Source organism: Pelodiscus sinensis, chromosome 6 (genome assembly GCF_049634645.1).
Source record: "Pelodiscus sinensis isolate JC-2024 chromosome 6, ASM4963464v1, whole genome shotgun sequence".
Classification (NCBI taxonomy): Eukaryota; Metazoa; Chordata; order Testudines; family Trionychidae; genus Pelodiscus; species Pelodiscus sinensis.
In genome coordinates, this window is record NC_134716.1 from 93,194,018 (window position 1) to 93,216,629 (window position 22,612).

At 43.2% G+C, this 22,612-nt stretch overlaps 1 protein-coding gene and 1 long non-coding RNA gene across 3 annotated transcripts in view; one reads left to right on the plus strand and one right to left on the minus strand.

Moving 5' to 3' along the window:
• The window catches only part of NDUFAF2 (NADH:ubiquinone oxidoreductase complex assembly factor 2), a 142,323-nt gene that overhangs the window by 37,544 nt on the left and 82,167 nt on the right, over window positions 1-22,612 (minus strand). For both annotated transcript variants that reach the window (XM_006134416.4, XM_075932880.1), the window contains exons 2-3: window positions 14,257-14,346; window positions 1,556-1,596 (exon numbers count right to left, since the gene is read on the minus strand). In XM_006134416.4, the coding sequence (XP_006134478.1) occupies window positions 1,556-1,596; window positions 14,257-14,346 (131 nt within the window). The remainder of the gene's footprint in view (window positions 1-1,555; window positions 1,597-14,256; window positions 14,347-22,612) is intronic.
• Window positions 10,922-22,612, plus strand: part of LOC112547649 (uncharacterized) — a 71,127-nt gene continuing 59,436 nt past the window's right edge. The window contains exon 1 of the long non-coding RNA XR_003091427.2: window positions 10,922-11,408. This is a non-coding gene — a long non-coding RNA (uncharacterized LOC112547649). The remainder of the gene's footprint in view (window positions 11,409-22,612) is intronic.

The window sequence follows — 22,612 nt, forward strand, 5'->3', positions numbered from 1 at the left end:
GAACACAGGCTTAACTCCATTTAGTTTTCACTTGCAAGTTTATTACAGCCACCATTACCCGAGTAACTCCAGTGTGGAATGGGGATGGAAAGTAGAAGAGACGCCAACAGGAAGAGTTGCACAGCAGATGAGAGCTCATTTGTTTGATTCTGTGCTTTTTTTAAAAAAATGTTGCTGTGAAAATCACAGGCTGCACAATATCCTGAATAGGCCACCTTCATGCGTAGCCAGCGTGGGCAACTTTCTATAGGTTCTGCAGTTCGGAAGATCACAGACACAGAGCCAGATCCTCAGCTGATGTACATGAATGCAGCACCACTCAAGTCAACAGACTTCTGCTTACTGACAGTCTGTTGGTCTGAGCATTTAAACATTTGCCAGCATGAAAGCGTAAGCAATACTTCAATACTTTGTTCCATTCAAAAGCACTTTTGAGAAGAGTCAGGACTGCAAAAAAACCCATCTCATTAGCACTGTAAAATGTTAATGCAGTATATTTTTCTGTTCTGATGAATATGTTGGCAACTGATTTTCAAACATGATTTTAATGTCAATTGGCATAAAAAAATTATACCAAGATTTAGAGAGACTGACTTTTAAAAAAAAGTTAATAGCCATTTTAGAACTCACTTATTTAGAAGTTTCTGAATGACCATGATTACGTATTCCGACTTCACAATGTAACTTACCATACATTAGCGAATATAACCCGCATCCATGTGTAACACATACTTGTGTATTACCCGCGGTCTTTCTATCATGTGTAAAAGAAATATTAGATTACCCACGGACGTATATAACCCGCAGAGACTTCTGCCGCCTTCATACAAGGTGGTCTTTAATGCCACGGTGGGAGATGTGGCAGCAGCAGAAGCACTGCCGCTTGGGCCCATGAGCAGCAGCGCTGAGGTGAGGAGGTAGGCGCCCAGCGTAGAGTGCAGACACGAAGCGACAGCCATCCTGCTGCCAGTGAGCTGGCCGGCCTGCGAGAGCAGCAGCCACAGCCAGGGGCCACCCACCCTCCTCCGGGTGGGGGGAACGGAGAGAGCAGCGCAGGCACGCTGGAAGCTCGTCAGGCCCTCCCTGCCCCCCTGCAGCGGAGCTGACCCAGTTCTAATGGGGGGGTGGAGGCGAGCAGAGCCACTTAGGGGAACTGATGCTCCCAGGGGACTCCAAGGAGTAAAAATCAACTTGTATAAGACGCGGAAATGTATACCCTGTGGAAGGGGAGGGGAAGGGGCGCATGGTTGGTAAAAACATGTATAACCCGTGGGTTATATTTGCTAATTTATGGTATTTCTGAGAAATTCTATGCAAGAAACATACATACACACACAATGCAGGAATTTCATTCCTGCTTCCACACACTGACATTAATACTGTACTATAAAATTCTAAGAATGTATATATCTACTGTATATCATTTACACAATACAAAATTAATAGGCAGCACTATTTACATTCTGTCTCTAAAACAGTTGGATGAATCAGTTCAATAAATCTAAAAGCTCTAGTAAAACTGGATTTACAATTGATAAGGCAATTCAGCTCTTACCTCCATTGTTGGTGGATCCTTTCTTCTTTTTCTAATCCAAGCTGCAAAACATTAAAATATTTCAAAGGAAGCAAACAGGTCTTACACCTCAGAGATATGAATTTACACAAGACCCAGTGACATACAGGTACAATTTGCAGGAGACTAGAATATCGAATTCCCCAAAAATACAGTATTTAATATTTAAGCAGTTATTAACCCTTGCCCAAAGCCCCAGTCTCCATCCCTTCAGTTTAGAGAGCATGAACAAGGACATGCACTACTTGAATCTTCGAAGTAGGGCTCAAGTGATATACAAGTCTTTTGTGAAACACTGCACAGCGGTGAATGTCACCCTGAGAAAACCGCCTAACCATTCTACAGTGATGGTCATTTTGCACCGCTTTGGAGAGAGGATTACTGGCTATGACTAAAGTGCTGAAGTCCAAAAATGTATTACTTACTCATGAAAAAAGTGACAAATAGGATGTATGTTGGGATCCTGAAACTCTTACTCTTGCTAAGGTAGCATCCTTGCTCTACAAGTAATCCCACTGGTGAGTACAAGTAGCAGAACATGGACCATTCTGTAGTAGATGTCACGATTACAAGGCTAGCCATGTGCTGGGCCATGAAGTGCTGGCTGCTGGGCCACAGCAGCACTGGGGGCCAGGACTGGGGTACATCGCCCAGCGCCTCTCTTCCCACCAGGGCTGTTGGCAGAAGTATGTCCTACCCCACCTCTCAACCAACCAGCACTGGACAGGGTCTCCTCCCGGACATGGAAGATCAGTTCACTGCACAGCTGGAAGGCCGCGCAATGCCCAGCATGACAGCCTCACAGCAGCTGCAACTCTGGCAGCAGCGTTCAGCTGGTGGCTGGGAGGCAGTACAGGGCTAGGTGAGGGGGCAGGATAGGCACTGGGGGGCTCTGGAGGAGGGGCAGACATGGGGGGTTGAGTTCAGGGGACTCTGGGGTAAGTGGCTGGCACTGAGAGGCTTAGGGTGCTGGGGTGTACCCCAACCCTGGCCCCCAGAGCATCTGCAAAGAGCTAGTTTCAGCTGCGGCAGCAGCCCGCAACATGGTAACTGCTGGAGCTGAAGCCAGCTGTTTGCGGCAGCTGTGGGGCTCCGGGCTTTTGGCAGACTGGCAACATTTTACTTGTATAATCATTTGAATAATGAATATGCAAATAAAACATTGCTAGTCTGCCAAAAGTCTGTGAATGGCTTTGCCAGTCCGCAGTATAAAAAAGTTGGGAACTGCTGACAGCATGTCTACACTATAATTAAACACCTAAGGCTGGCCTATGTCAGCTGACTCAGGCTTGTGAGGCTCATGCATCAGAGCTATTTAACTGCAGTATAAACATTCAGGCTCAGGCAGGAGTTCAGGCTCTGGGCCCCTCACTGACATGTCAGAGGGTTCCTGAAGCCAAACAGCCATACTCCAGTTAAATAGCCCCATAGTCTGAGTACCTCGAATCCAACTCAACTGACAGGATGTTGAGGATGTGGATGTTTAATTCCAGTGTAGGCCTACCCTAAGTCCCTCACGAATGTGGTATGAGCTGTCTTTCAAGGCAAATAAAGTTCTTAATTCTCTTGGCTCAGATCCTTGGAGCTGGTGCCCAAAACCAGTTTGGTGTGCTCTGCAGGACCCAACCTAGAGCAACAAAGCAAAAGGCCTGTGCATTTTCTCAGGTGTTTTGTAACAATTCCCAAAAGACTGTAAGGGATGGCTTATCTCGAGTCAGGTTTGTTTTCCAACAGACCTGGCGATGTACTCCAGTGTAGTCATTCATTCAGCATTCCAATAAATCGGTCAAAATACAGGATTCAGTTGGGGGGAGGGCAGAGATGCACAATTCATAACTTCTGTTGGCCAATAGCATTGCATCCAACATCAATCTAGTCCCTCCCAGAAGCTCCCTTTAGGTTACCCTCTCTGTTTCACAGACCCTCCCCCACTTCTTGAACATGCTAAATATACTCTCTGGTTTTCCCAATGACATAATTCCTGCTAGGGCAGAAACAAAAGAAGCCCAGGGGACACACAGGATGCAGCTACACATAGCAGCAGGAAGTTTTGTTACCTCTTTTCTATACGTACTTCTGGTGTCAAGTAAAATGTCTATCTTGACACCTCTCAGCTCATCATGCAGATACTACATGATATCAGATGTGGAAGTCACACCATGGGGAAGACCCAAAAGCTGCTCCAGAGCCCAGGCAACTAACTGCAAGTAATTTTCCACCAGCTCTAAGATTCAGGGGAAGTTCTGCCTATGTTTGGAAAAGGGTCTGACAGCAATGTGGATGATATATTAAAGCTACAGTGGCAAATAAACCAGAGAATAAGCAAAAGATTGCTCTACTCTGAAGAGGGCAGGTACAGAAGCCCCAAATGTACACAGTGCATTCTATACCGATGATGGTGGTGAAAGAGAAGAAAATTTGAAAAAAAAGATGGAAGTGTTTGAGGATTGTGTCTCTGGCGGGGAACAGGAACGTTACTTACAAGAGATATATGTTCAGGATGAGAACACAGGATAAGGGGAAACAATAGAGGAGTTTGTCAGACTTGAAACTAAAAAATCAGTCTCATTACAGATCACATTGTTTTGTGATGTAACAGTTACTAAACCAATGGATCTGATGCTAGAAAGGGCAATGTGTACATCCCAAGCAGCAGAACTAGAAGAAACACAAATAAAAAGCTGACAGATAGGCACAGAGCTTATGACAAAGTACTATAGCTAAACCACCACAAGAAAAGCACACAACAATTGGCCAAGGACAAAAACAGGGAAAGCAGAAATCCAGCAAAACAGCAACCATGATGCCCAGAATTGAGGCAGGTATGCACAAACCCAATCACTGTGATAAAATGGGAAGAGAAAGCAGGAAAGCACAAAGAAGAGGAAGAGCTGTTCTAAAGCACAATAATAGAGGAAGCAGAAAACTCAAAAGACTGGGTAATTAAAGTGTGCACAAATGGCTGGCATATATGGGATATAAAAGACAGACATTGGAGCACATGTAAATGACTCAGGATTGTTAATAAGGGGACAAGTGAGAGACATGTGGCACACAAATCTTCTCTTGTATTGGAGACCATCATTTTTACACCATCACATGCAGCAGTTCAGATGCTCCAGGGAAAAGAGGCAAAGCAGTGGGTGTGTTAGAAGCATGTGCAATAGACACAAAACAGGGAGGCAGCAGAAAAGTACAGAAAGAGAAGGCAATCTTAATGCTTAATAAACATAGCAGTTTTTAACCTCACATCATATAATTATTTTTTATCATCTGTCTCTATATTTTCATTACAACTCAACCAGTTTGATTCCTCAGTCCTCAACATCTATAACTTGTTTCCCGTTTTGGGAAAATTGCTAATATTTTCTTAAAATGCTAGATCTTCACAGCTGTATTTCAGCTTCAGCTTACCATCAATTCATAGTTCTGTACAAACTAACCTTTGAAATCATACCAAGTTTAAACTGCAGCTGTGAGTGATCGCAGAAATACAAGCACTTGAATGGCCATCTTTCCAGCTTCCCCTACCCAACACTGCCAGCTTGGATTCTTAATTAGAGATTTGCAGTTGAATGGAGTGTTTTCATGACGTGCTACTTACTTAATTGCCTCAGCTCAACACTCCACAAAAAGGCCACTAAAAGTATTTTAACTTTATCTTTCAACATTAAATACATTTTATAAGCACAATATAGAAAGTGAGGAAAATGTTTGTAATGGGGCTGCACTCACCTCACACAAGCGCCCCCATCTGGTCACGTGCATATGCCTGCACTGTCTCTTTAAAAGTCTTTTTGGCTGCTTAGTCCTTCCACTGAGTCACATATTGTGAAATACTCAACCCCCCTCCAAGGTACACACTTAACAGGGCCCCAATCTCAGCGCCTTCTGTTAGCATCTCTGTGTCTGTTCCCCTCTCAGAGAGAGTAGTGCCTCCAGGATTTCTCCTGGAGACAACTCCTTGCTCCTAGCGGAGGGCTTTATCACAAGTTCATCAATCTTTTTCCAGCTCTCCAATTGGAGCTGGTTCCACCCACCCCCACTCAATCCCTTTCCTCACTTGGAGTGAGTGGTGCCTCCAGGTCTCCTTCTCCTGTAGACAACTTCCTTACCCAGCCTCACAGTCTGTTCTCCTTGAGCTCTGCTCTGTGTTGATTTTTGCTCTGCTTTGCTGCTCCCTTTGTAGGCCTTCCTGGCACCTTATTGGCTGATTCTTCTTCTGCCACTCTTGCTGCTTGGCAGACCTCTCTATGGTAGCTCTGGAGCAGGGTTTAGCCAGACCACTCTATCACAATGTTATCCAAAATATTTTTACTTATTAAAGATTACCTTCAGTTTGCTGCACTCATGGAGTAACAAATTATTTCTCACATCAAATCTTGCTACACCCATGGAGTGACAAGTTATTTCTCATATCAAACCTTCTCCATCATCATATTACTGACAACTTATACACACAGGTAGCACATTTAAGATGTTATGCTTCCCCCCACCCTTCACCTTCCAATAAACAACTCTGAATTTATAGTTTTATAGAGGGCTCCAACCTTCTCTCCTGGCACTTAATGCCAGAACCACAAAAATCTCACAACTGAGCCTTAAGAGAAACTTCTTGTTCTAAACACAGCACTAGATACTATTTTTCCAAATAGCTGCAGCTGAATTCAGAGTATTATCTGTAACTAGCCAATTAGCCTGTCATAAGAAGGGATTTTCAGGTCTCTCCTCCATGTTGGTCTTCTCTCCTGAGCCTCCGGTCTCTTGCTCGTCTCTCTCTCTCTCTCTCCTCCTACTGCCTCCCCCTCTCTCTCTCAGCTCTCCTCTGCCTCCTGCCTCTCTCACCTTCTGCCTTTCTCTCCATCTCTTTCTTTTCTCCTCCTCCTCCTGCCTCTCTCTCCTCTCCGTCTCTCCCCGCCCCCCTTCCCCTTCCTCCGTGGTGGCTCGGCTGAGTGCTGCACGCTCAGCCGGCCTGCCGCGGGGGAGGAGGGGCGGGGCAGTGACAAACAGCCAGGGGGCAGGGCCAGGTACATCACCACCCTGCTCCCCCTTCCTCTTCTGCTGTGGGGGAGCCGAAACAGCCACTTACCGCCACTTGCTCCCCCACTGCAGCTTGGCTGAGCAGCGTAGCACTCAGCCGAGCTGCCACGGAGGAAGGGGAAGGAGGCGGTGCACTGACGTACATGGCCAGGGGGCGGGGCCATGTACGTCAGCATTACAGACTCACAGACATTGGGCTACTATATATATGATAAACTACATTAGAAAAAGCATGTATTTGGGAAGAACATGCAAGTGTTCGTCTACTGTCTGATTACATTTGAGTCTTGTCAACAGGGCAAACCTCAAATGTTTTACAGGATGAAAAACAAAAGCCATCCTCTGAACTGACAGCCTTTTAATATAGCTTTATCAGTCTTTCAAAAATAACTCCCAGATTTTCTAAACTTGAAGCATTCTTCTATATTTGGGGACAAGGATAAGTTGAGTCTCTCATATTTTTCCCAATTAAATCTTCATGAGTTCAGACAGTACAAGCAGTATTTTCTGCATCTGATAAGAGACTGAATGTAAAACCCTAAACCTCAGAAATGCTTATACATGTGTATAACTTCACTCACATGAATACAATTAGGCATGCACTTCAGTGTTTGCAAGATCACAGCCATAATTATGGACGACAATGAGAAAAAACCAGGAGTAGTTAAAATATGTATAAATAAATTATTAGAAATTGTCTATGTCCGAGTCAGAACTACAACAATGGCTGCCCGTCGCAGGGAGCCATAGCCTGTAATACCTCTAAGGCTGGTATAGGGGGCTCTGTCTGTGAGGTGGAGTGTTTTCCATATAAGGGCATGTAAATTAATAATTTTCCCCTGCTCGCTCCACCCATTGCAGTGAAAGATCAGCCAATGGGCTGACTTGTGCTCAGGCCTGCTACTCCACCCACTGCAGCAAAAACCAACCTATGGGGTGATAAGTTCACAGGCAATAAAACAGGCAGGCAGCCCCTATCTCACTGGGGATTCGCATCGAGTGAACGCCTGGCCTGATCACCCAGACACCTTGCACCCCCCGCTCTCGAGTCTTACTGAGCGTACTCCGAGTTGGTCGAGCCGAGTGGAGACAGTTTATGAGCATGCGACCGGTACTTGTGTTCCTGCTGTCTCCAGAACTGGTATAACCCCTCCCCCCCGCCATCATCCCTATCCTAATTGATTTCTTAGTTGTCCTTATTGCTTGTCAAGTGACAGTGGTTAAAAAGTTACTAAGTTAGTTTATAAATAGTTGTGGTTTAGGGTTTTTACTGTTTCCTGGTATAAAGTTGTGTAAATAATCAGCCCTATGGACAATACCAGTGTTAATTCAACTGTTCCTAACCCCTGGGCAGTTATTGGGAATTATTGTGATTTAGAAAAGCCTCAGGGAATTGTTTTGTGTTGTCTGGCAATCTGTCTAATTTTTGTTCTGATGATTGTCTGGCGTCATCAAAATAAAATCAGTTTGTGCTTTTTGAAACCCCCAGTTGTGGTCTCATCCTTTCCGGCATCCCTTCGAACCTCGTGTATTACGGGGACTGACAGTCTAATTTAACAAAAACCAAATGATTAATCGTTTCAATGAGACAGAACAGATATCACATTGTATATTCTCTGAACACACTTGCACACCAACATTTGCATTAATAGGCATGTTGTGAGCAAGACACGAAAAGTCATTCTTCCACTCTACTCTGCGCTGGTTAGGCCTCAGTTGGAGTACTGTGTCTAGTTCTGGGCACCACATTTCAAGAAAGATGTGCAGAAATTGGAGAGGGTCCAGAGAAGAGGAACGAGAATGATTAAAGGTCTAGAGAACATGACCTATGAGGGAAGACTGAAGGAATTGGGTTTGTTTAGTTTAGAAAAGAGAAGATTGAGGGGGGACCTGAGAGCAGTTTTCAGATATCTAAAAGGGTGTCATAAGGAAGAGGAAGAAAAATTGTTCATCTTGGCCTCTGGGGACAGAACAAGAAGCAATGGGCTTAAACTGCAGCAAGGGAGTTTTAGGTTGGACGTTAGGAAAAAGTTCCTAAGTGTCAGGATAGTCAAACAATGGAATAAATTGCCCAGGGAGGTTGTGGAATCCCCGTCTCTGGAGATATTTAAGATTAGTTAGATAAATGTCTATCAGGAATGGTCTAGACAGTATTTGGTCCTGCCATGAGGGCAGGGGACTGGACTCGATGACCTCTCCAGGTCCCTTCCAGTCCTAGTATTCTATCATTCTATGATTTAGAGTCTGAAAAGATCATTGAGTTCAGTGGTTTTCATCCTTTTCTCATTTGTGGATCCCTAAAACATTTCAAATGTGGGTATGAACCCTTTTAGAAATCTTATACATCAAGGTGGGCAATAATTTTTGGTGGAGGGCCACTCTAAAATTTTGGTAAGTGGTCAAGAGCCACACTTTTCTGTGGAGGAAGTACAGGCAGTCCCCGGGTTACGTACAAGATAGGGACTGTAGGTTTGTTCTTAAGTTGAATCTGTATGTAAGTCGGAACTGGCGTCCAGATTCAGCCGCTGCTGAAACTGACCAGCAGCTGACTACAGGAAGCCCGAGGCAGAGTTGCTCTGCCCTGGGCTTCCTGGAATCAGCCGCTGATCAGTTTCAACAGGATGAATCTGGACGCCAGTTCCGACTTACATACAGATTCAACTTAAGAACCCGAGGCGTGCCCCAAGTCAGCTGCTGCTGAAACTGATCAGCGGCTGATTCCAGGAAGGCTGGAGCAGAGCAACTCTGCCTCGGGCTTCCTGTAGTCAGCTTTGGTCAGTTTCAGCAGTGGCTGACTTGGGGACGCCTGGGGCAGAGCAGCTGGGGTGCTGCTGGGTTGCTCCAGTAGCGCCGCTCCTCGGCGCTACTGGACCAACCCAGCAGCACCCCAGCTGCTCTGCCCCAGGCGTCCTGATTCAGCCGCTGCTGAAACTGACCAGCAGCGGCTGAATCAGGACGCCTGGGGCAGAGCAGCTGGGGTGCTGCCTGGTTGGTCCAGTAGTGCCCAGAGCGGCGCTGCGGGACCAACCGGCAGCGCCCCAGCTGCTCCACCACAGGCGTCCGGAAAAAAGCCTGGTCTGCTTGGGGGGGGGGGGGGCGTACTAGCTGCGCCCTCCCCCCCCCCAGCAGACCAGGGAGACACGGGCGGCGGACCGAGACGCACCGTGGTCCTGCCGCCTGGGTCCTCCGCGGCTTTGCTCTGCATCTCCCTGGTCTGCTGAAGACCAGCAGACCAGGGAGACGGGGAGCAAAGCCTCTGTGGACGTTGGCAGCGGGACAGCCCAGACGCACCGCGGCTGTCCCGCTGCCAGCATCCTCAGAGGCTTTGCTCCCGGTCTCCCTGGTCTGCTGGTCTCCAGCAGACCAGGGAGACGCGGAGCAAACCCGTTCGTAACTGCGGATCCGACATAAGTCGGATCCGCGTAACTCGGGGACTGCCTGTATGGGGTCTAGGGTGGAAGCTACTATAGAAGGTGCGTGGGGTAAAGGACTGGGGTGCAGGAGATGGTATGGGGTCTGAGAGGGCGTTTGGATGAAGGAGGGGGTTGTGACCTGGGAAAGGGGGGTGCAGAAGGTTTGGATCATGACCAGGAGGAGGGAGCTGGGGCGTGGGATGGGCAAGGGACCCAGAGGCAGATTCTGGCTGAGAAGTGCTTAAGATAAGCATCTCCCAGTCTGCAGCACCCGCAACGCAGGCTGGGGTCCCTGACTGCTACAGCCCCAGACCACTTGAAAATATAGGCTGTTCCCTCCACTTGGCACTCAGCTCCCCCATCTCCCAGGCCAATCTCTCAGCTGCAATTGGCTGGCTGTTTCCAGCCAACAGGAGCTGACAGATTGGCTGAGGTCAGTTCTTATTGGCCGGTTACTTCTGGCCAATAGGAGCTGAGCATTGGGCTAGGAGCAGGGAGATTACACGAAGCATCTCCCTTCCTTGCAGAGCAGAGAAGCATAGGGACTTTTAAACCGTGGCAGCTGTGTGCCTGAGGGAACCGACAGGGTGGTGATACACAGGCCTCATCCATTGGCTTGGCAGGCTGGATCTGGCCCCCGGGTCGTATTTTGCCCAGCCCTGTTATACATATACCCCTCCACTTTTGTCCAGTCCAGTTTTAAATGCAGCAATGAGATTTCTAGCAGTGTTCTTTTAGTATTTTAATTAAAAACGCTACATCTGGAAATATTTCCACATGAACACTTCTCTTCTATCCCAATAAACTAAAATACCTTCACACACTGTCAGCCAAAGCACATTAGGTCTAGCAAAGTGGAAAAGGAGGTGATGCAGTTCTGCAACCAAGATGGGAGAGTTTTGCTGCAAAGCTTTTGAAAATGAATACATAGCTTGCATTTCAAATTTCTCTAATTATATTTCTGTTGCTAATTATATCTATACAGTACTTTCTGCATTCTGTGCTCATTATTCATTATCTTTGTCCGAGTGCATATTTGCAAGATAACTGAACATTTAATACCTGGAGACCCTAGCATTCTTTCATCGGTGCTCATTTGCATTCTCATTAGTATGCATGAGATTTTCATTGAACTTTAGTACTCCTACTGGCACATAATGCACGGTAACAAGCGTAAAAGTGAGCTTACAAATTAAGACTCCCATTAATCACTAAATGTTACCACTAAAATAAAACCGACGTAGAATTTGCCAGCAGTAAAATGTGGCATGAAGCATGTAACTCCTTGCATCTCCACAGACATTGAAAATGACTGATATCCATTCAAGAGCACTGCGGACATGAGCTAAGGAAGTAACTGAGATATTCTATCACTAGATCTGGTAGGTGACTATTCAAAATTACAATTACATAAAAGGTTATCAGTTGTCTGCATCCATGAGATACTGCCATAGCAAAAAATGTATCATTTCTTTTCTTTTCTTGTATAAAGGGGAGAGTGTAGTATAACAGGAGGGCTTTATCTAATCACAAAAATATCTATGTTTATACTGTCAGCATGAATTCTTTTAATACCAACATTAAATTAATTCAATACAATAATACAAGGAAATATACAATAACGGCTTCATTTTGCAACAAAACTTGGCTCTAATTTGTGTTTATAGATAATTAATATTGGTGTAAAGACATGGAGGAATTATGGTTTCACTTATGTAAAACTGAGAATCACTTGATATTACAAAAGGCTTGAAGGACATTCAAAGCCTTTGTAAAAATCATGGCTTTGAGCAGCCAGGATATTAAGTCACTTTTCAGTTGTTAACTTATGAAAGAAAACCCTAACATTGGTTCAGAGTTACAAACAACCTCCATACCCAATGTGTTGTTAACTATGAGGATCTACTATAGGTTTATAAGTCTATACTCTAGAATGTGTGTTATGCTTTCTATGTAATCATTTGTTTCCAATACCTCTATCACTTGAATCTACATACATTATTTCATAAACTTTTACTTGTTTTCACTATAAACACAGACTGTTCTGTGTATGAAGTGGAGTGTTTATCTGAGGCGGAAAGGATAAGCAAATAAGCTGAGGTGTACTGTTTCTTTGGAAGTAATGAATCTGAAATCTGGAAAAAGTCCAGTGGAACAGAAGCTAGGTGCTGCACGGAGATGCTCTGAGGCTGGAACATGCCTACAGCTCACCTATAGAAACAGTGGGACCTTTGTGGGCCCGATGGAAGTGCTCATGCTGCCTGCAGCAGGTGGAATTGGGGAGCTCACCATAGCAGACACAAGTTAGGCTTCCTCACCCATGGACAAGTATTAGCAAGATACTTCACAGCCCTGGGTACCAAGCCTGCAGATGGCTTGAAATGACATTTTAAACCATGTAAAGTGCCCTTTAATTGTAAGTCTTAAGCTTGCTGTTCTGGGGAATCCTTTATCAAGACCACCTCAACACAGGACTCAATGACGTGACTCTGTCATCCATCATCACGGTGGGCAGGGACTTGAAAGCAGGCCCCACCTGAAGACAGGGCCATGGAACCAAAGGGAGAGCCCAGAATACACAAAACACACTAACCCAGCGGACAGCAGCTGCATTGGTGTTCCCTGCTACTGTCACCGTAAGGAGTAATGGATGCCACCATAGTCAGGTTATGCTTCACTTCAGAAATTCACTAGCTTCTATGACTCTCTCATTAAGTGTCATTGTGGAAGTGGAAGGGACCTCAAGAAGTCACTGAATTCAGTCTCCTGCCCTCACTGCAGGACCAAGCACTGTCTAGATCATCCCTCACAGGTGTCTAACCTGCTCTTAAATATCTCCAGTGATGGAGATTCCACAACCCCCTAAGCAATTTATTCCAGTGTTTAACCATCCTGACAGTTAGGAAGTTTCTCCTAATGTCTAACCTAAACCCCCCCTTGTTGCAATTTAAGCCCACTGCTTTTTGTCCTATCCTCAGAGGCCAAGAAGAACAATTTTTCTTCCTCCTCCTTGTAACATCCTTTTAGATACTTGAAAACCACTATCATGTCCCCTCTCAGTCTTCTCTTTTCTAAACTTAACAAGCCCAATTCTTGCAGTCTTCTCTCATAGGTCATGTTTTCTGGAACTTTAATCATTTTTGTTGCTCTTCTCTGGACCTTCTCCAATTTTTCTATATCTTTCTCAAAATGTGGTGCCCAGAACAGGACATAATTGAGGCTTAATCAGCACAGAGTAGAGAGGAAGAATGACCTCTGGTGTCTTGCTCACAACACTTCTATTAATGTATCCCAGAATCAAGTGTCACACTGACGACCCATGTTTAACTTGTCGTCCACTCTGACCCCTAAATCTCTTTAAGCAGTACTTTTTCCTACATAGTCACTTGCCATTCTGTATGTGTGAAACTGATAATTCCTTCCTAAGTGGAGTATTTTGCATTTCTCCTTATTAAACTTCATCCTATTTACCTCAGACCATTTTTCCAGTTTGTCCAGATCATTTTGAATTTTGACTATATCATCCAAAGCACATGTAATCTCTCCCAGCTTGGTATCATCTGCAAACTTAATAATCGTACTCTCTATGCTGTCATCTAAATCAGTGATAAAGATATTGAACAGAACAGGTCCCAAAACAGACCCCTTTGGAACCTAATTTATTATGCCATTTCAGTATATGTGGGAAGACTAACCAGAATCTGTATAGGGCAGATCCACCAGCCCTTCCCATACTCCTATCCACTCCACACCTAATCCTTCCTATGCAGAGATACTGCATACTGAGGAACTTAACTCTATGGCTTCCTGAAAGGGCTTCTTAAGCAGGCCAATCTTGAGCATAGGCTAAAGCCCAAGGGACATGTCTATAGAAGTCCTAGCAATATACCTGAGCAAGTACAGACCCAGAAATTTGAGTGTGGCCACTCAGACATAGGCACCAATCACCTGCAGTGGGGACCTTTTTAGGGTCATTCTGTCAGATGGTTCCCTCACTCAAATATTTTCACAGCTAATTATGTTTTCATACACTAATCTATTTCTTACTCATGATTAAAGTGGATACTTTCAGAATTCACAATAGCTGTAAATGATTACTTGAGTCTTCATGCCTCAAAATGAAAAACATTTCAGGAAAGAGCAAGTAAGTGCAAGCATTCCACCGACTTTTTTCAGCATTTTGTACTTTCACCTTTACATGAAAATAAAAACAAACCCTCAAATATTTACCTTCCCATTCTGTTGGCAGGTTGCCCACTTCATACTTGTATGGCTCTTGATTTACAACATCTACTAGTCTTTTCTCTGGAATAGTCTGTCCTATTAACATAAAGAAAGATTATATTTAAAATATACACTTCTAGTACATAAACAGACACACAGATTATGCTATGACAGTGTTGCTACCCCCACATGACCCCTTCTTGACTAGCTGTGGTGTTGTAGTGCCCTTGGTTCAGTTTCTCTTGATTATTCTTTGGCCTTCTCTCTCTGACCACTTCCCAGTACTGTACCCTTTCTGGGGGCCGGATTTCAGGTCTTTAATAAAGGACTGAAATATGTCCAAAAAACAAACCTTTAGTCCACCTGGGCTCAACTGGCAGCTGCCTCATCATAGCTGTGGCTTTACTGCTTGACACTGTCTTTCTGTACCTCAACCCATCCCATGATCCAAGAACTGGTATCCTCCTTCCCTTATCTCGGATGTTGGACAGGCTCCAGTTAGGCCCCACCTCTATCGTGGGAAAGCCTGTTTCTCCCCTTTCTCTTTCAAAGCCTCCCATCTGGCTGCTTCTTAGAGAAAGGAAGTTCCCTAACTCCTCTTCTCTGTTTTTTCCCCCTCTCCCGAAATGGCCTCACCCACCTCTTTATGGAAACAAGCCTTGCTCCCCTGTAAGCTGGGTTTTCTTTCTAATCGGGCCTGGCCCACCATCCAAGTGCAAGCAGGTTGGCATATTGATTCTCAGCCCATACTGACCTTTCACTGCATATGTGGTGTATTTGAATGAATGTAATTTTTTATGTACACAAATTAGGGATGTAACAGTGTAGTTGATTAACCAATAAGCAAAAGCTTATAGGTTAATGCTATACACTACACACATTTCCCTTCCCCTCTCCCCCGCCAGTAAATGTTTTAGTAGGCTGGCCAGCAGCCCAGCTCAATCCTGCCTCACGCTGGATCTGGGACCTACCCCCCCCTGCACCTGTGCATTTAAAGTATATTAGGACCTGGGTGGGCAGGCAGCTTGACTCAGTTCCAGCTCACACTGGGTCCGGGAACTCAGACCCACCTCCCCAGACAGGGGCTGCTGTCACTATCAGAGGTAGCAGCACAGGACGACAGGCAACCAGTCTGTGATGGGAGTTGGTTTTTAAACTCTGGATCCCCTTGCAGACCAGTTCCCACCTGCTACCCTGTACTGATGCCTCTGATACAGAAGCAGCAGCACAGAGTGGCAGGGGGCTCCTCAGGAATAAGGCTGGAGTACACTGGTTGCCGGCCCCACCCCTGGGGACTACAGAATAGTTGACTAACCAATAAGAATTCTTGAGGTTGCTCAACTATTAAATTAACCAATATTTAACATCGCTAACACAAACACAAATCAGCTACACAGACTAAAATTGAAGGATTATCATGCAGTGGTAAAAGATGGCAACTTAGACATTACATTTCAAACTGCTAAACTTTGTATGCATATTTTTAAAACTTTAAGCTCTCAAGTCATTCATTTACTATGTATGTTAGAGAGTTTGTCTGATCAAGATGTCCTCCTAAATGGTAAGAACTAGGACCACCAAATTTGATATACAGTTTCCTCCTAGCATAACTTAAAGCAACCATAAGGGTTTGATTGTGCCAAGAAAATGGGATATGCCTGGAATGGAACTGCATCTCATAATACCAAACAGAAAAGAGACAGAATACCCTAATCAAGTTCAGTCCTTAAAATTGACATAACTGAGCAAACTTTGAAAGAGACTGAATGAACCAAGATGAGCCAGAAAAATAGCATGAACCTGGAATAGCATTGCTTCTCAATAAACCTTACAGAAAAGTGATACAAACAGAGAAATTTGGAGTAATGCTCTGTTGGTACAGCTAAATCAATTATTTAAGTTTGACAACTAGAAGACAATGTTATTGGAAACCTAATTGACTATAGCCCCTTCTTGTTAGAATGATAACCGCTCTTATTTATTTTATTTATTATTTCATAAAAATAACAGTGTTTTTGAAAATACAATGATTTAAATAAAGCATATACTTTTTCCTTTTAGTTAAAAAAAATCAATTGAGTTAAGGACCCAAGCAAAACCAGGTAAATCTGCTAATATGTTATACAACAACAAATCTAAAAATCAGTTCATTGTGCAGTTTTTTGCGTTAATTATGTCACACTAAGGTCCATCTGTTGAAACTTTCCAATAAATTGTATCCATCACTCTCAAATATCATTAAGGTTCTTAATGGTCAAGATCCAGAATTTTAAAATGGTTCCATAATTAAATGGGATGCCAGCATGGAGTGTGAGCATGATGTGCTCTGATTCATCAGATTTGCCTGGAATGCAGGCCACATACAACATGCTAAGAGAGAATTTCCATGTTCCTTTCATCCCCTGCAGAAAAAGCATTTTGCTAAGCATTTTTCCTCATATAAAATAAATGAAGCACCAGCTCCAATGATGAAGAAATGAGAAAGGAAAAAAGCCATCCCCGGTCTCTAAAAATTGAGTATAAGCAGGAATTGTACATACAATGACAAATGCAATTAATTTGACTAATATGGGACCTGTGGGAGGAAACAAATTCCTGAAAGGAGTCCTGAAAATACAGTATTCATGTGGGGATAGAGCTAAGGTTTTAACATACTGTCTGTAGTGTTTGATGGTTGTTCTAGGTAGTGATACATGTCATTGGGTGGATAACAATAATGTTCTTGTTTTGGCAATAAGTATATTATGAGTACAGCAATCTTCAATGATATAAAGCACAGGGTGTCTTCTTGTTTTGTCTGGAAACAATATAAGGCCTGAGCCAGTGTATCCCTAGGGACTGAAGATACTTTCCTCCACTTCCTTGAAAGTGGTGGCCATTTCTTGTAATTACAGGGACAGATCTTTTAAAAAAAGCTGCACAAAGATGTTGCAGTCTTTGCAGAGCTGGAATAGTGGGATAGGTGTAGAGAACATAGTCAAAGGTGCATACCGAACATAATTCAGCATGTGAATATCACCAGACCATATCTGAGTCATATTTTTACATCGACATGTGCAGGTTATACACATGACAAAATATGAATTTTAACTAAACATGTTCCTTCTATTAGGTAATTCTGATGCATGCTTTCATAAGACAAATAAAAGTAATGGCATATTGAGGATCCTTCCTTCAGTATTGAGCCTCTGTACAGCAAAGGCCAGTCCTGTAACAATCAGAGCCAGGTGCCAAACTCTGAAAATTACTTCTCAAAGTCATTATTTTGGGGAATCATCATCTCATTGGGATGGTGGCTATTAAATCTTACCTGCTTCTGTAAGGCCTTTGAAGCAGGATGCAGGTAATCAAGTCATTGAGACAATGTCTTTTCTGGTTAAAATGGCAAGAAACTGTTTTTTCTTTGTGATCCTGTCTAATATCTGTTTTGTGGGCATTGATCCTTTGGCGAAGTGTCTGAGATGTTTGTCCAATGTACATAGCGGATGGACACTTTCGGCACATGATTTATGCTATCATGTGCCAAAAGTGTCCGTCTGTTATGTATATTGGACAAACGTCTCAGACACTTCGCCAAAGGATCAATGGCCACAAAACAGATATTAGACAGGATCACAAAGAAAAAACAGTTTCTTGCCATTTCAACCAGCAAGGACATTGTCTCAACAACTTGATTACCTGAATCCTGCTTCAAAGGCCTTTTAAGACTACACTTGAAAGAGAATCCTCTGAACTGTCATTCATGATTAAATTCGACACTCTACACTTACATTACAAAGATAGCTTCTCCAATTATCACCTCTAATATCATTAGCTCACAGACATTTACTCCCCCCGCCCCATACCCCTTCTGTTCTGAAATTTGATTTGTCCTTTTCATATGTGTTCATTTTTTTAATTGTATCCTTTGGTATATATGGTTGTGACAATTTTCTTCCACTATTTGATCTGAGGAAGTGGGTCTGGCCCACGAAAGCTCATCACCTAATAAACCATCTTGTTAGTCTTTAAAGTGCTACATAGTCCTGGTTTTTGTTCCAATGATGAAGATTCCTCAACCTCCTAAGCAATTTATTGAGTACTTAACCACCATGAAAGTTAGGAAGTTTTTCCTAATATCCAACCTAAACTTCCCTTACTGCAATTTAAGCCCACTGCTTCTTGTCAGACATTACGGAGAATTATTCTCCCCCCGTAACAAACTTTTAGGTATTTGAGAGTGGCTAACATGTCCCCTCTCAGCTTTCCCTTTTCCAAACTAAACAAACCCAATTATTTCAGTCTTCCTTCATAGGACATGTTTTGTATGCCTTTAATCATTCTCTGGACCGTTTCCAATTTGTCCCCATCTTTTTTGAAATGTGGTGCCCAGCACTGGACACAATACTCCAGATGAGACCAATTCAGAGAAGAGTAGAGGAGAAGAATGACTTCTCATGCCTTGCTCACAACACTCCTGTTAATGCATCCCATAATCATGTTTGCTTCCCACTCCCAACAGTCACACTGTTGACTCATTTTAAGCTTGTGGCCCATGTCTAAAGAGGTGTGTCAGTTTAAATTTTACTAAGCATCATATTTCCCTGTGTATTTTTCCTAAGCCAAATTCATCTTTGGGAGAAGCAGTCTATGTTTGAGCTTTTACATGGACAGCACTAAGCCCTTTTGAACTCTGCCACATCTGCTTGTGTCCTATGTGGACCACATGAACTATATAACTTCCTGCATTAAGACTGCATAAGAAACAGCTGCTGCCACACCTGCTCATTGGATCTGAGCTCATCCTATGAGAGCACACGCCATGTCAATAGCATTCTGAAGTGACATCTCACTATTGGACACTAGCGGGGCTGCTATAGTTTTGTTCGCACATATGTTTTCAGAGCATTATACCATTACTACAGCAGTGGAAGTAGATGCAAACTTTGGGAAGGCAGTCTTGCAGTCCTTGTTTAAATAGATTCTGAGCCCCACCAGCTGTGTGTACTACTTGTGAGTGACCTCAATGGAATATACAGCTACATCTACTCAAAAAAGAAAAAATTGATACTTTTAACAGTGGTTCTTCCAAATCTGATGCAGATGTTGATTTCATGATCCCCTCAATCCCCTTTGCTTCATAGTCTAGTCTCTGGAAGTTGTGTAAGAAAAACTCAGGGGGGCTGTGGTGCTGCCTCATATAACAAAGGAGGGACTATGGTCACAAGACAGGAGTGCTGCCACTCTACAAGTACCTCAAGGCAAAATTCTTCAGGTTCAGTGCTCTAGGTGTACACACTCCTAAGTGAGATACAAATCTGCATCACACCTTGAAAAACCACAGTTACTGTAAATAAACATTTCTTAGTGATTAACCCACCTTCCAAAAAAAGTCTATAATGTCTGTAATATAGCTGACAGCTGTATTCCCTCCCAACAATTCAACTGCCTTCACCTTCCATTAAACTAATGTGTAAAACCTTGTATAACAGAAGTTGCTTGGAGATACAGTATATAGGCTCTTCTATGTATGTTGTATTTTGCTCCTTTGTCTTTGCTTACAAAATCAGCTGTTTGTATTTGTAATAACGTTTTCTAGTTTGTCACAAACTATACAGAATTTATGATTTAGGAGAAAGGAAAACAATATAAATGTTTATATGCAGGATTACAGTTCAAATACCTTAGATCAGTGGTCTCCAACCTTTTTTTTTTTTTCATTTTTTTTAACCTTTTTTAATTTAAGTGCAATCCAAGAGCTACCTCAAACCCAAATATCTTTGCCCCGCCTCCTTAATAACCCTTCTCCGAGTCCCCGCCCCTGCTTACTCCATTCTCCCTCCCTCTCCCATCCTCCCTCCCTTTCTCCACGCAGGGGCAATGAGTTGAGTGCTGGCTCTGGTCTTGGATTAAGGGATTTGGAGTGTGAGAGGAGCTCTGACCTGACCTTGGAGAATACAGTTGGGATTAGAAGGGGGTTCTAGATGCAGGCTCTGGGAGGGTGTTTGGATGCAGGGGTGCTTGAGGCTGGGGCAGGAGCCTGGGATGCAAGAGGGGGTTCATGACTGGTGTAGGGTTTCAGGATGTGGGCTCCGACTGGACCCTGCTTTCTTCAGGTGGCTGCTGGGTGGTGGTGCAGTGAGGCTAGGGCAGGCTCCCTGTCCTGGACCTGCACCACTCCCCAAAGCAGCCAGCACTCTCCATCCCAAGTCCCGATATGCCCCCTCTCTGCTCTGTGGTGATAGGATACAGGGTGGGAGAGGGGGCAACTTGACATCAGCCCCCTTCTCCCTTCCCTGCCCTGCACAGAAAGCAGGAGGCTCCTAGAGGTGGGGGAGGCAGCTCTAAGACAAAGGTAAGGAGTTGCGAAGCAGTGGGGGGCAGGGCAACTGAAGTGCCAATACTTGATAGCTTCTTGGCCAAACCAGTCAAGATCTCCTCTGAGAGGCTCCAAGATCTACCAGTAGATCTACCGATCTACTGGTTGGTGACCACTGCCTTAGATATTCCCTTTTATTTATCTATTAAATTGTTTAAGTGTTTATTTTTAATATAGCAAATCCCACTACCTAATCAAGTTTCTGGCACATACACAGTACCCGTTACCTGTTTCATAATTAAGCTGTGATATTCAGAAAATGATTACCTCTGAAGGGCTGGGTAATTAAGAATTGATGAGGGATTGAGGGGGAATATAACATAAGAAATAAACTAGAAGGGAGAACATAATATAAACTGTTTACCATAATTAATACACAGATAGTGAATTTAAAAAAGAAAAAAGTAAATTTTTTTTCAGCTTGTGCTGCTTCCTTCTGCCTACTGCTACATGTTGTTTCATTAGATCACTAGCTCTTTGCACAGAGTCATACCCTCTTATATTTCCACTAAGCACTCAGAATATGGGTGATACACAAATAATACATATAGAAATTTCTATGGAAGTATTGCCATTGGACAAGAGACACTGCCCTAATTTGGACTGCATGAAGAATTGATGCATTAGAATGCAAGAAATCAGCAAAACTCTGATACTGGTGATTCAACAGACTCTAATATTAATGCAAACAATTAGCTTGGAAGAGAAGAATCATAAAGATGACCAAATCATATAAATTTGTTTAATATGTTTTTATTGTCTAGTCTTCTGAGATGCTAAACACCTGCAACTCCCACTGAAATCAACAGGAGTTCTGGGTGATCAGCACTTCAGGGTCAATTTCTTAGGCCTCTGCTGCAACTAGTTTGCACTACTGAGTTTAATGAGAAAAGATCTGATCCTGTTTCATACCCTTAAGGTAAGTGAGTCTAAGGTCACTCAGCTTTACAGGAGATGCTCAGCACTTTTTCGGACTGGGTCCTTTAAAAGGCTCTTGAACAGTACCTCTGAATGTGTGCTAGACAGACAGTTTCCATTATTAGGCGCTACAATCCCAGCAAGTTATTTTAATATGAATGCAGACTCAAGCATTTTGAAATGCTAATGTAATGTGAACCCTGCTTTCCTTTCCATTGCTGGTCTGTAATTTACAAAACACATTTCTGACTGCAATATCAAGTATTCTAATGTGAAATCACTAAACATTTAACAATACCACTGGATTACGATGTTTGCACTTCAACGTGTCTGATTTGTTCTTTTAAAAGCAGACTAAAGAATACTGTCTAAAATTAAACAAGCTTTGAGATGGCTGATGTGCAAAACTCATGTTTTTAAATTATTTCTTTATAATAACTGATATTTGAATACTGTATTTAACTCATCGTATTTTTATAGTGGACTATTTCAACAAAAGCAAGCATCTCCTGGTCTATGGAATGATTAGAAGTATAGAGATTTTTCTCTTCTTTTCACTGAACATTAGTTTTGTGCAAACTAATTACCATTTTTACTGAAAAACATAAGAGTCAGGAAATTTTGATCCTAAATCAATGGAAGTTTTGCCATGGAATTAAATGGGATCAAAATAAAGACCATCAGTCCACCGCCTGAAATCTGGAGCACAAGATATTTCCGAAGCAAAGAACTAGTATTAAAATTATTATTTATTCAGTTGGAAATAATTGTTTGCAAGCTTCAAAATATTCTATGAAAACATGACATTACTTCCATCACTAAAATGGAGTCAACTCTTCTGTGAAATAGAACAATGTTGCACAGTCATTCAGAAACATAAACAGTAATGCCTTATTTGAGAGAAAGCTAGCTACGGGAACAAGTTTATTAGAGCATTTGTGTTCTGGAGCATGATCAGAAACTTCACTAGTCTGTTAATGTAAAGACCATCATACTGGATGGCAGACTTCACAGATGGATTCTGAACTGGTATCTCACCACTGCTTTTGGAGTCCTTGAAAAGCCTTGAAGAACAAGAATCTTCAA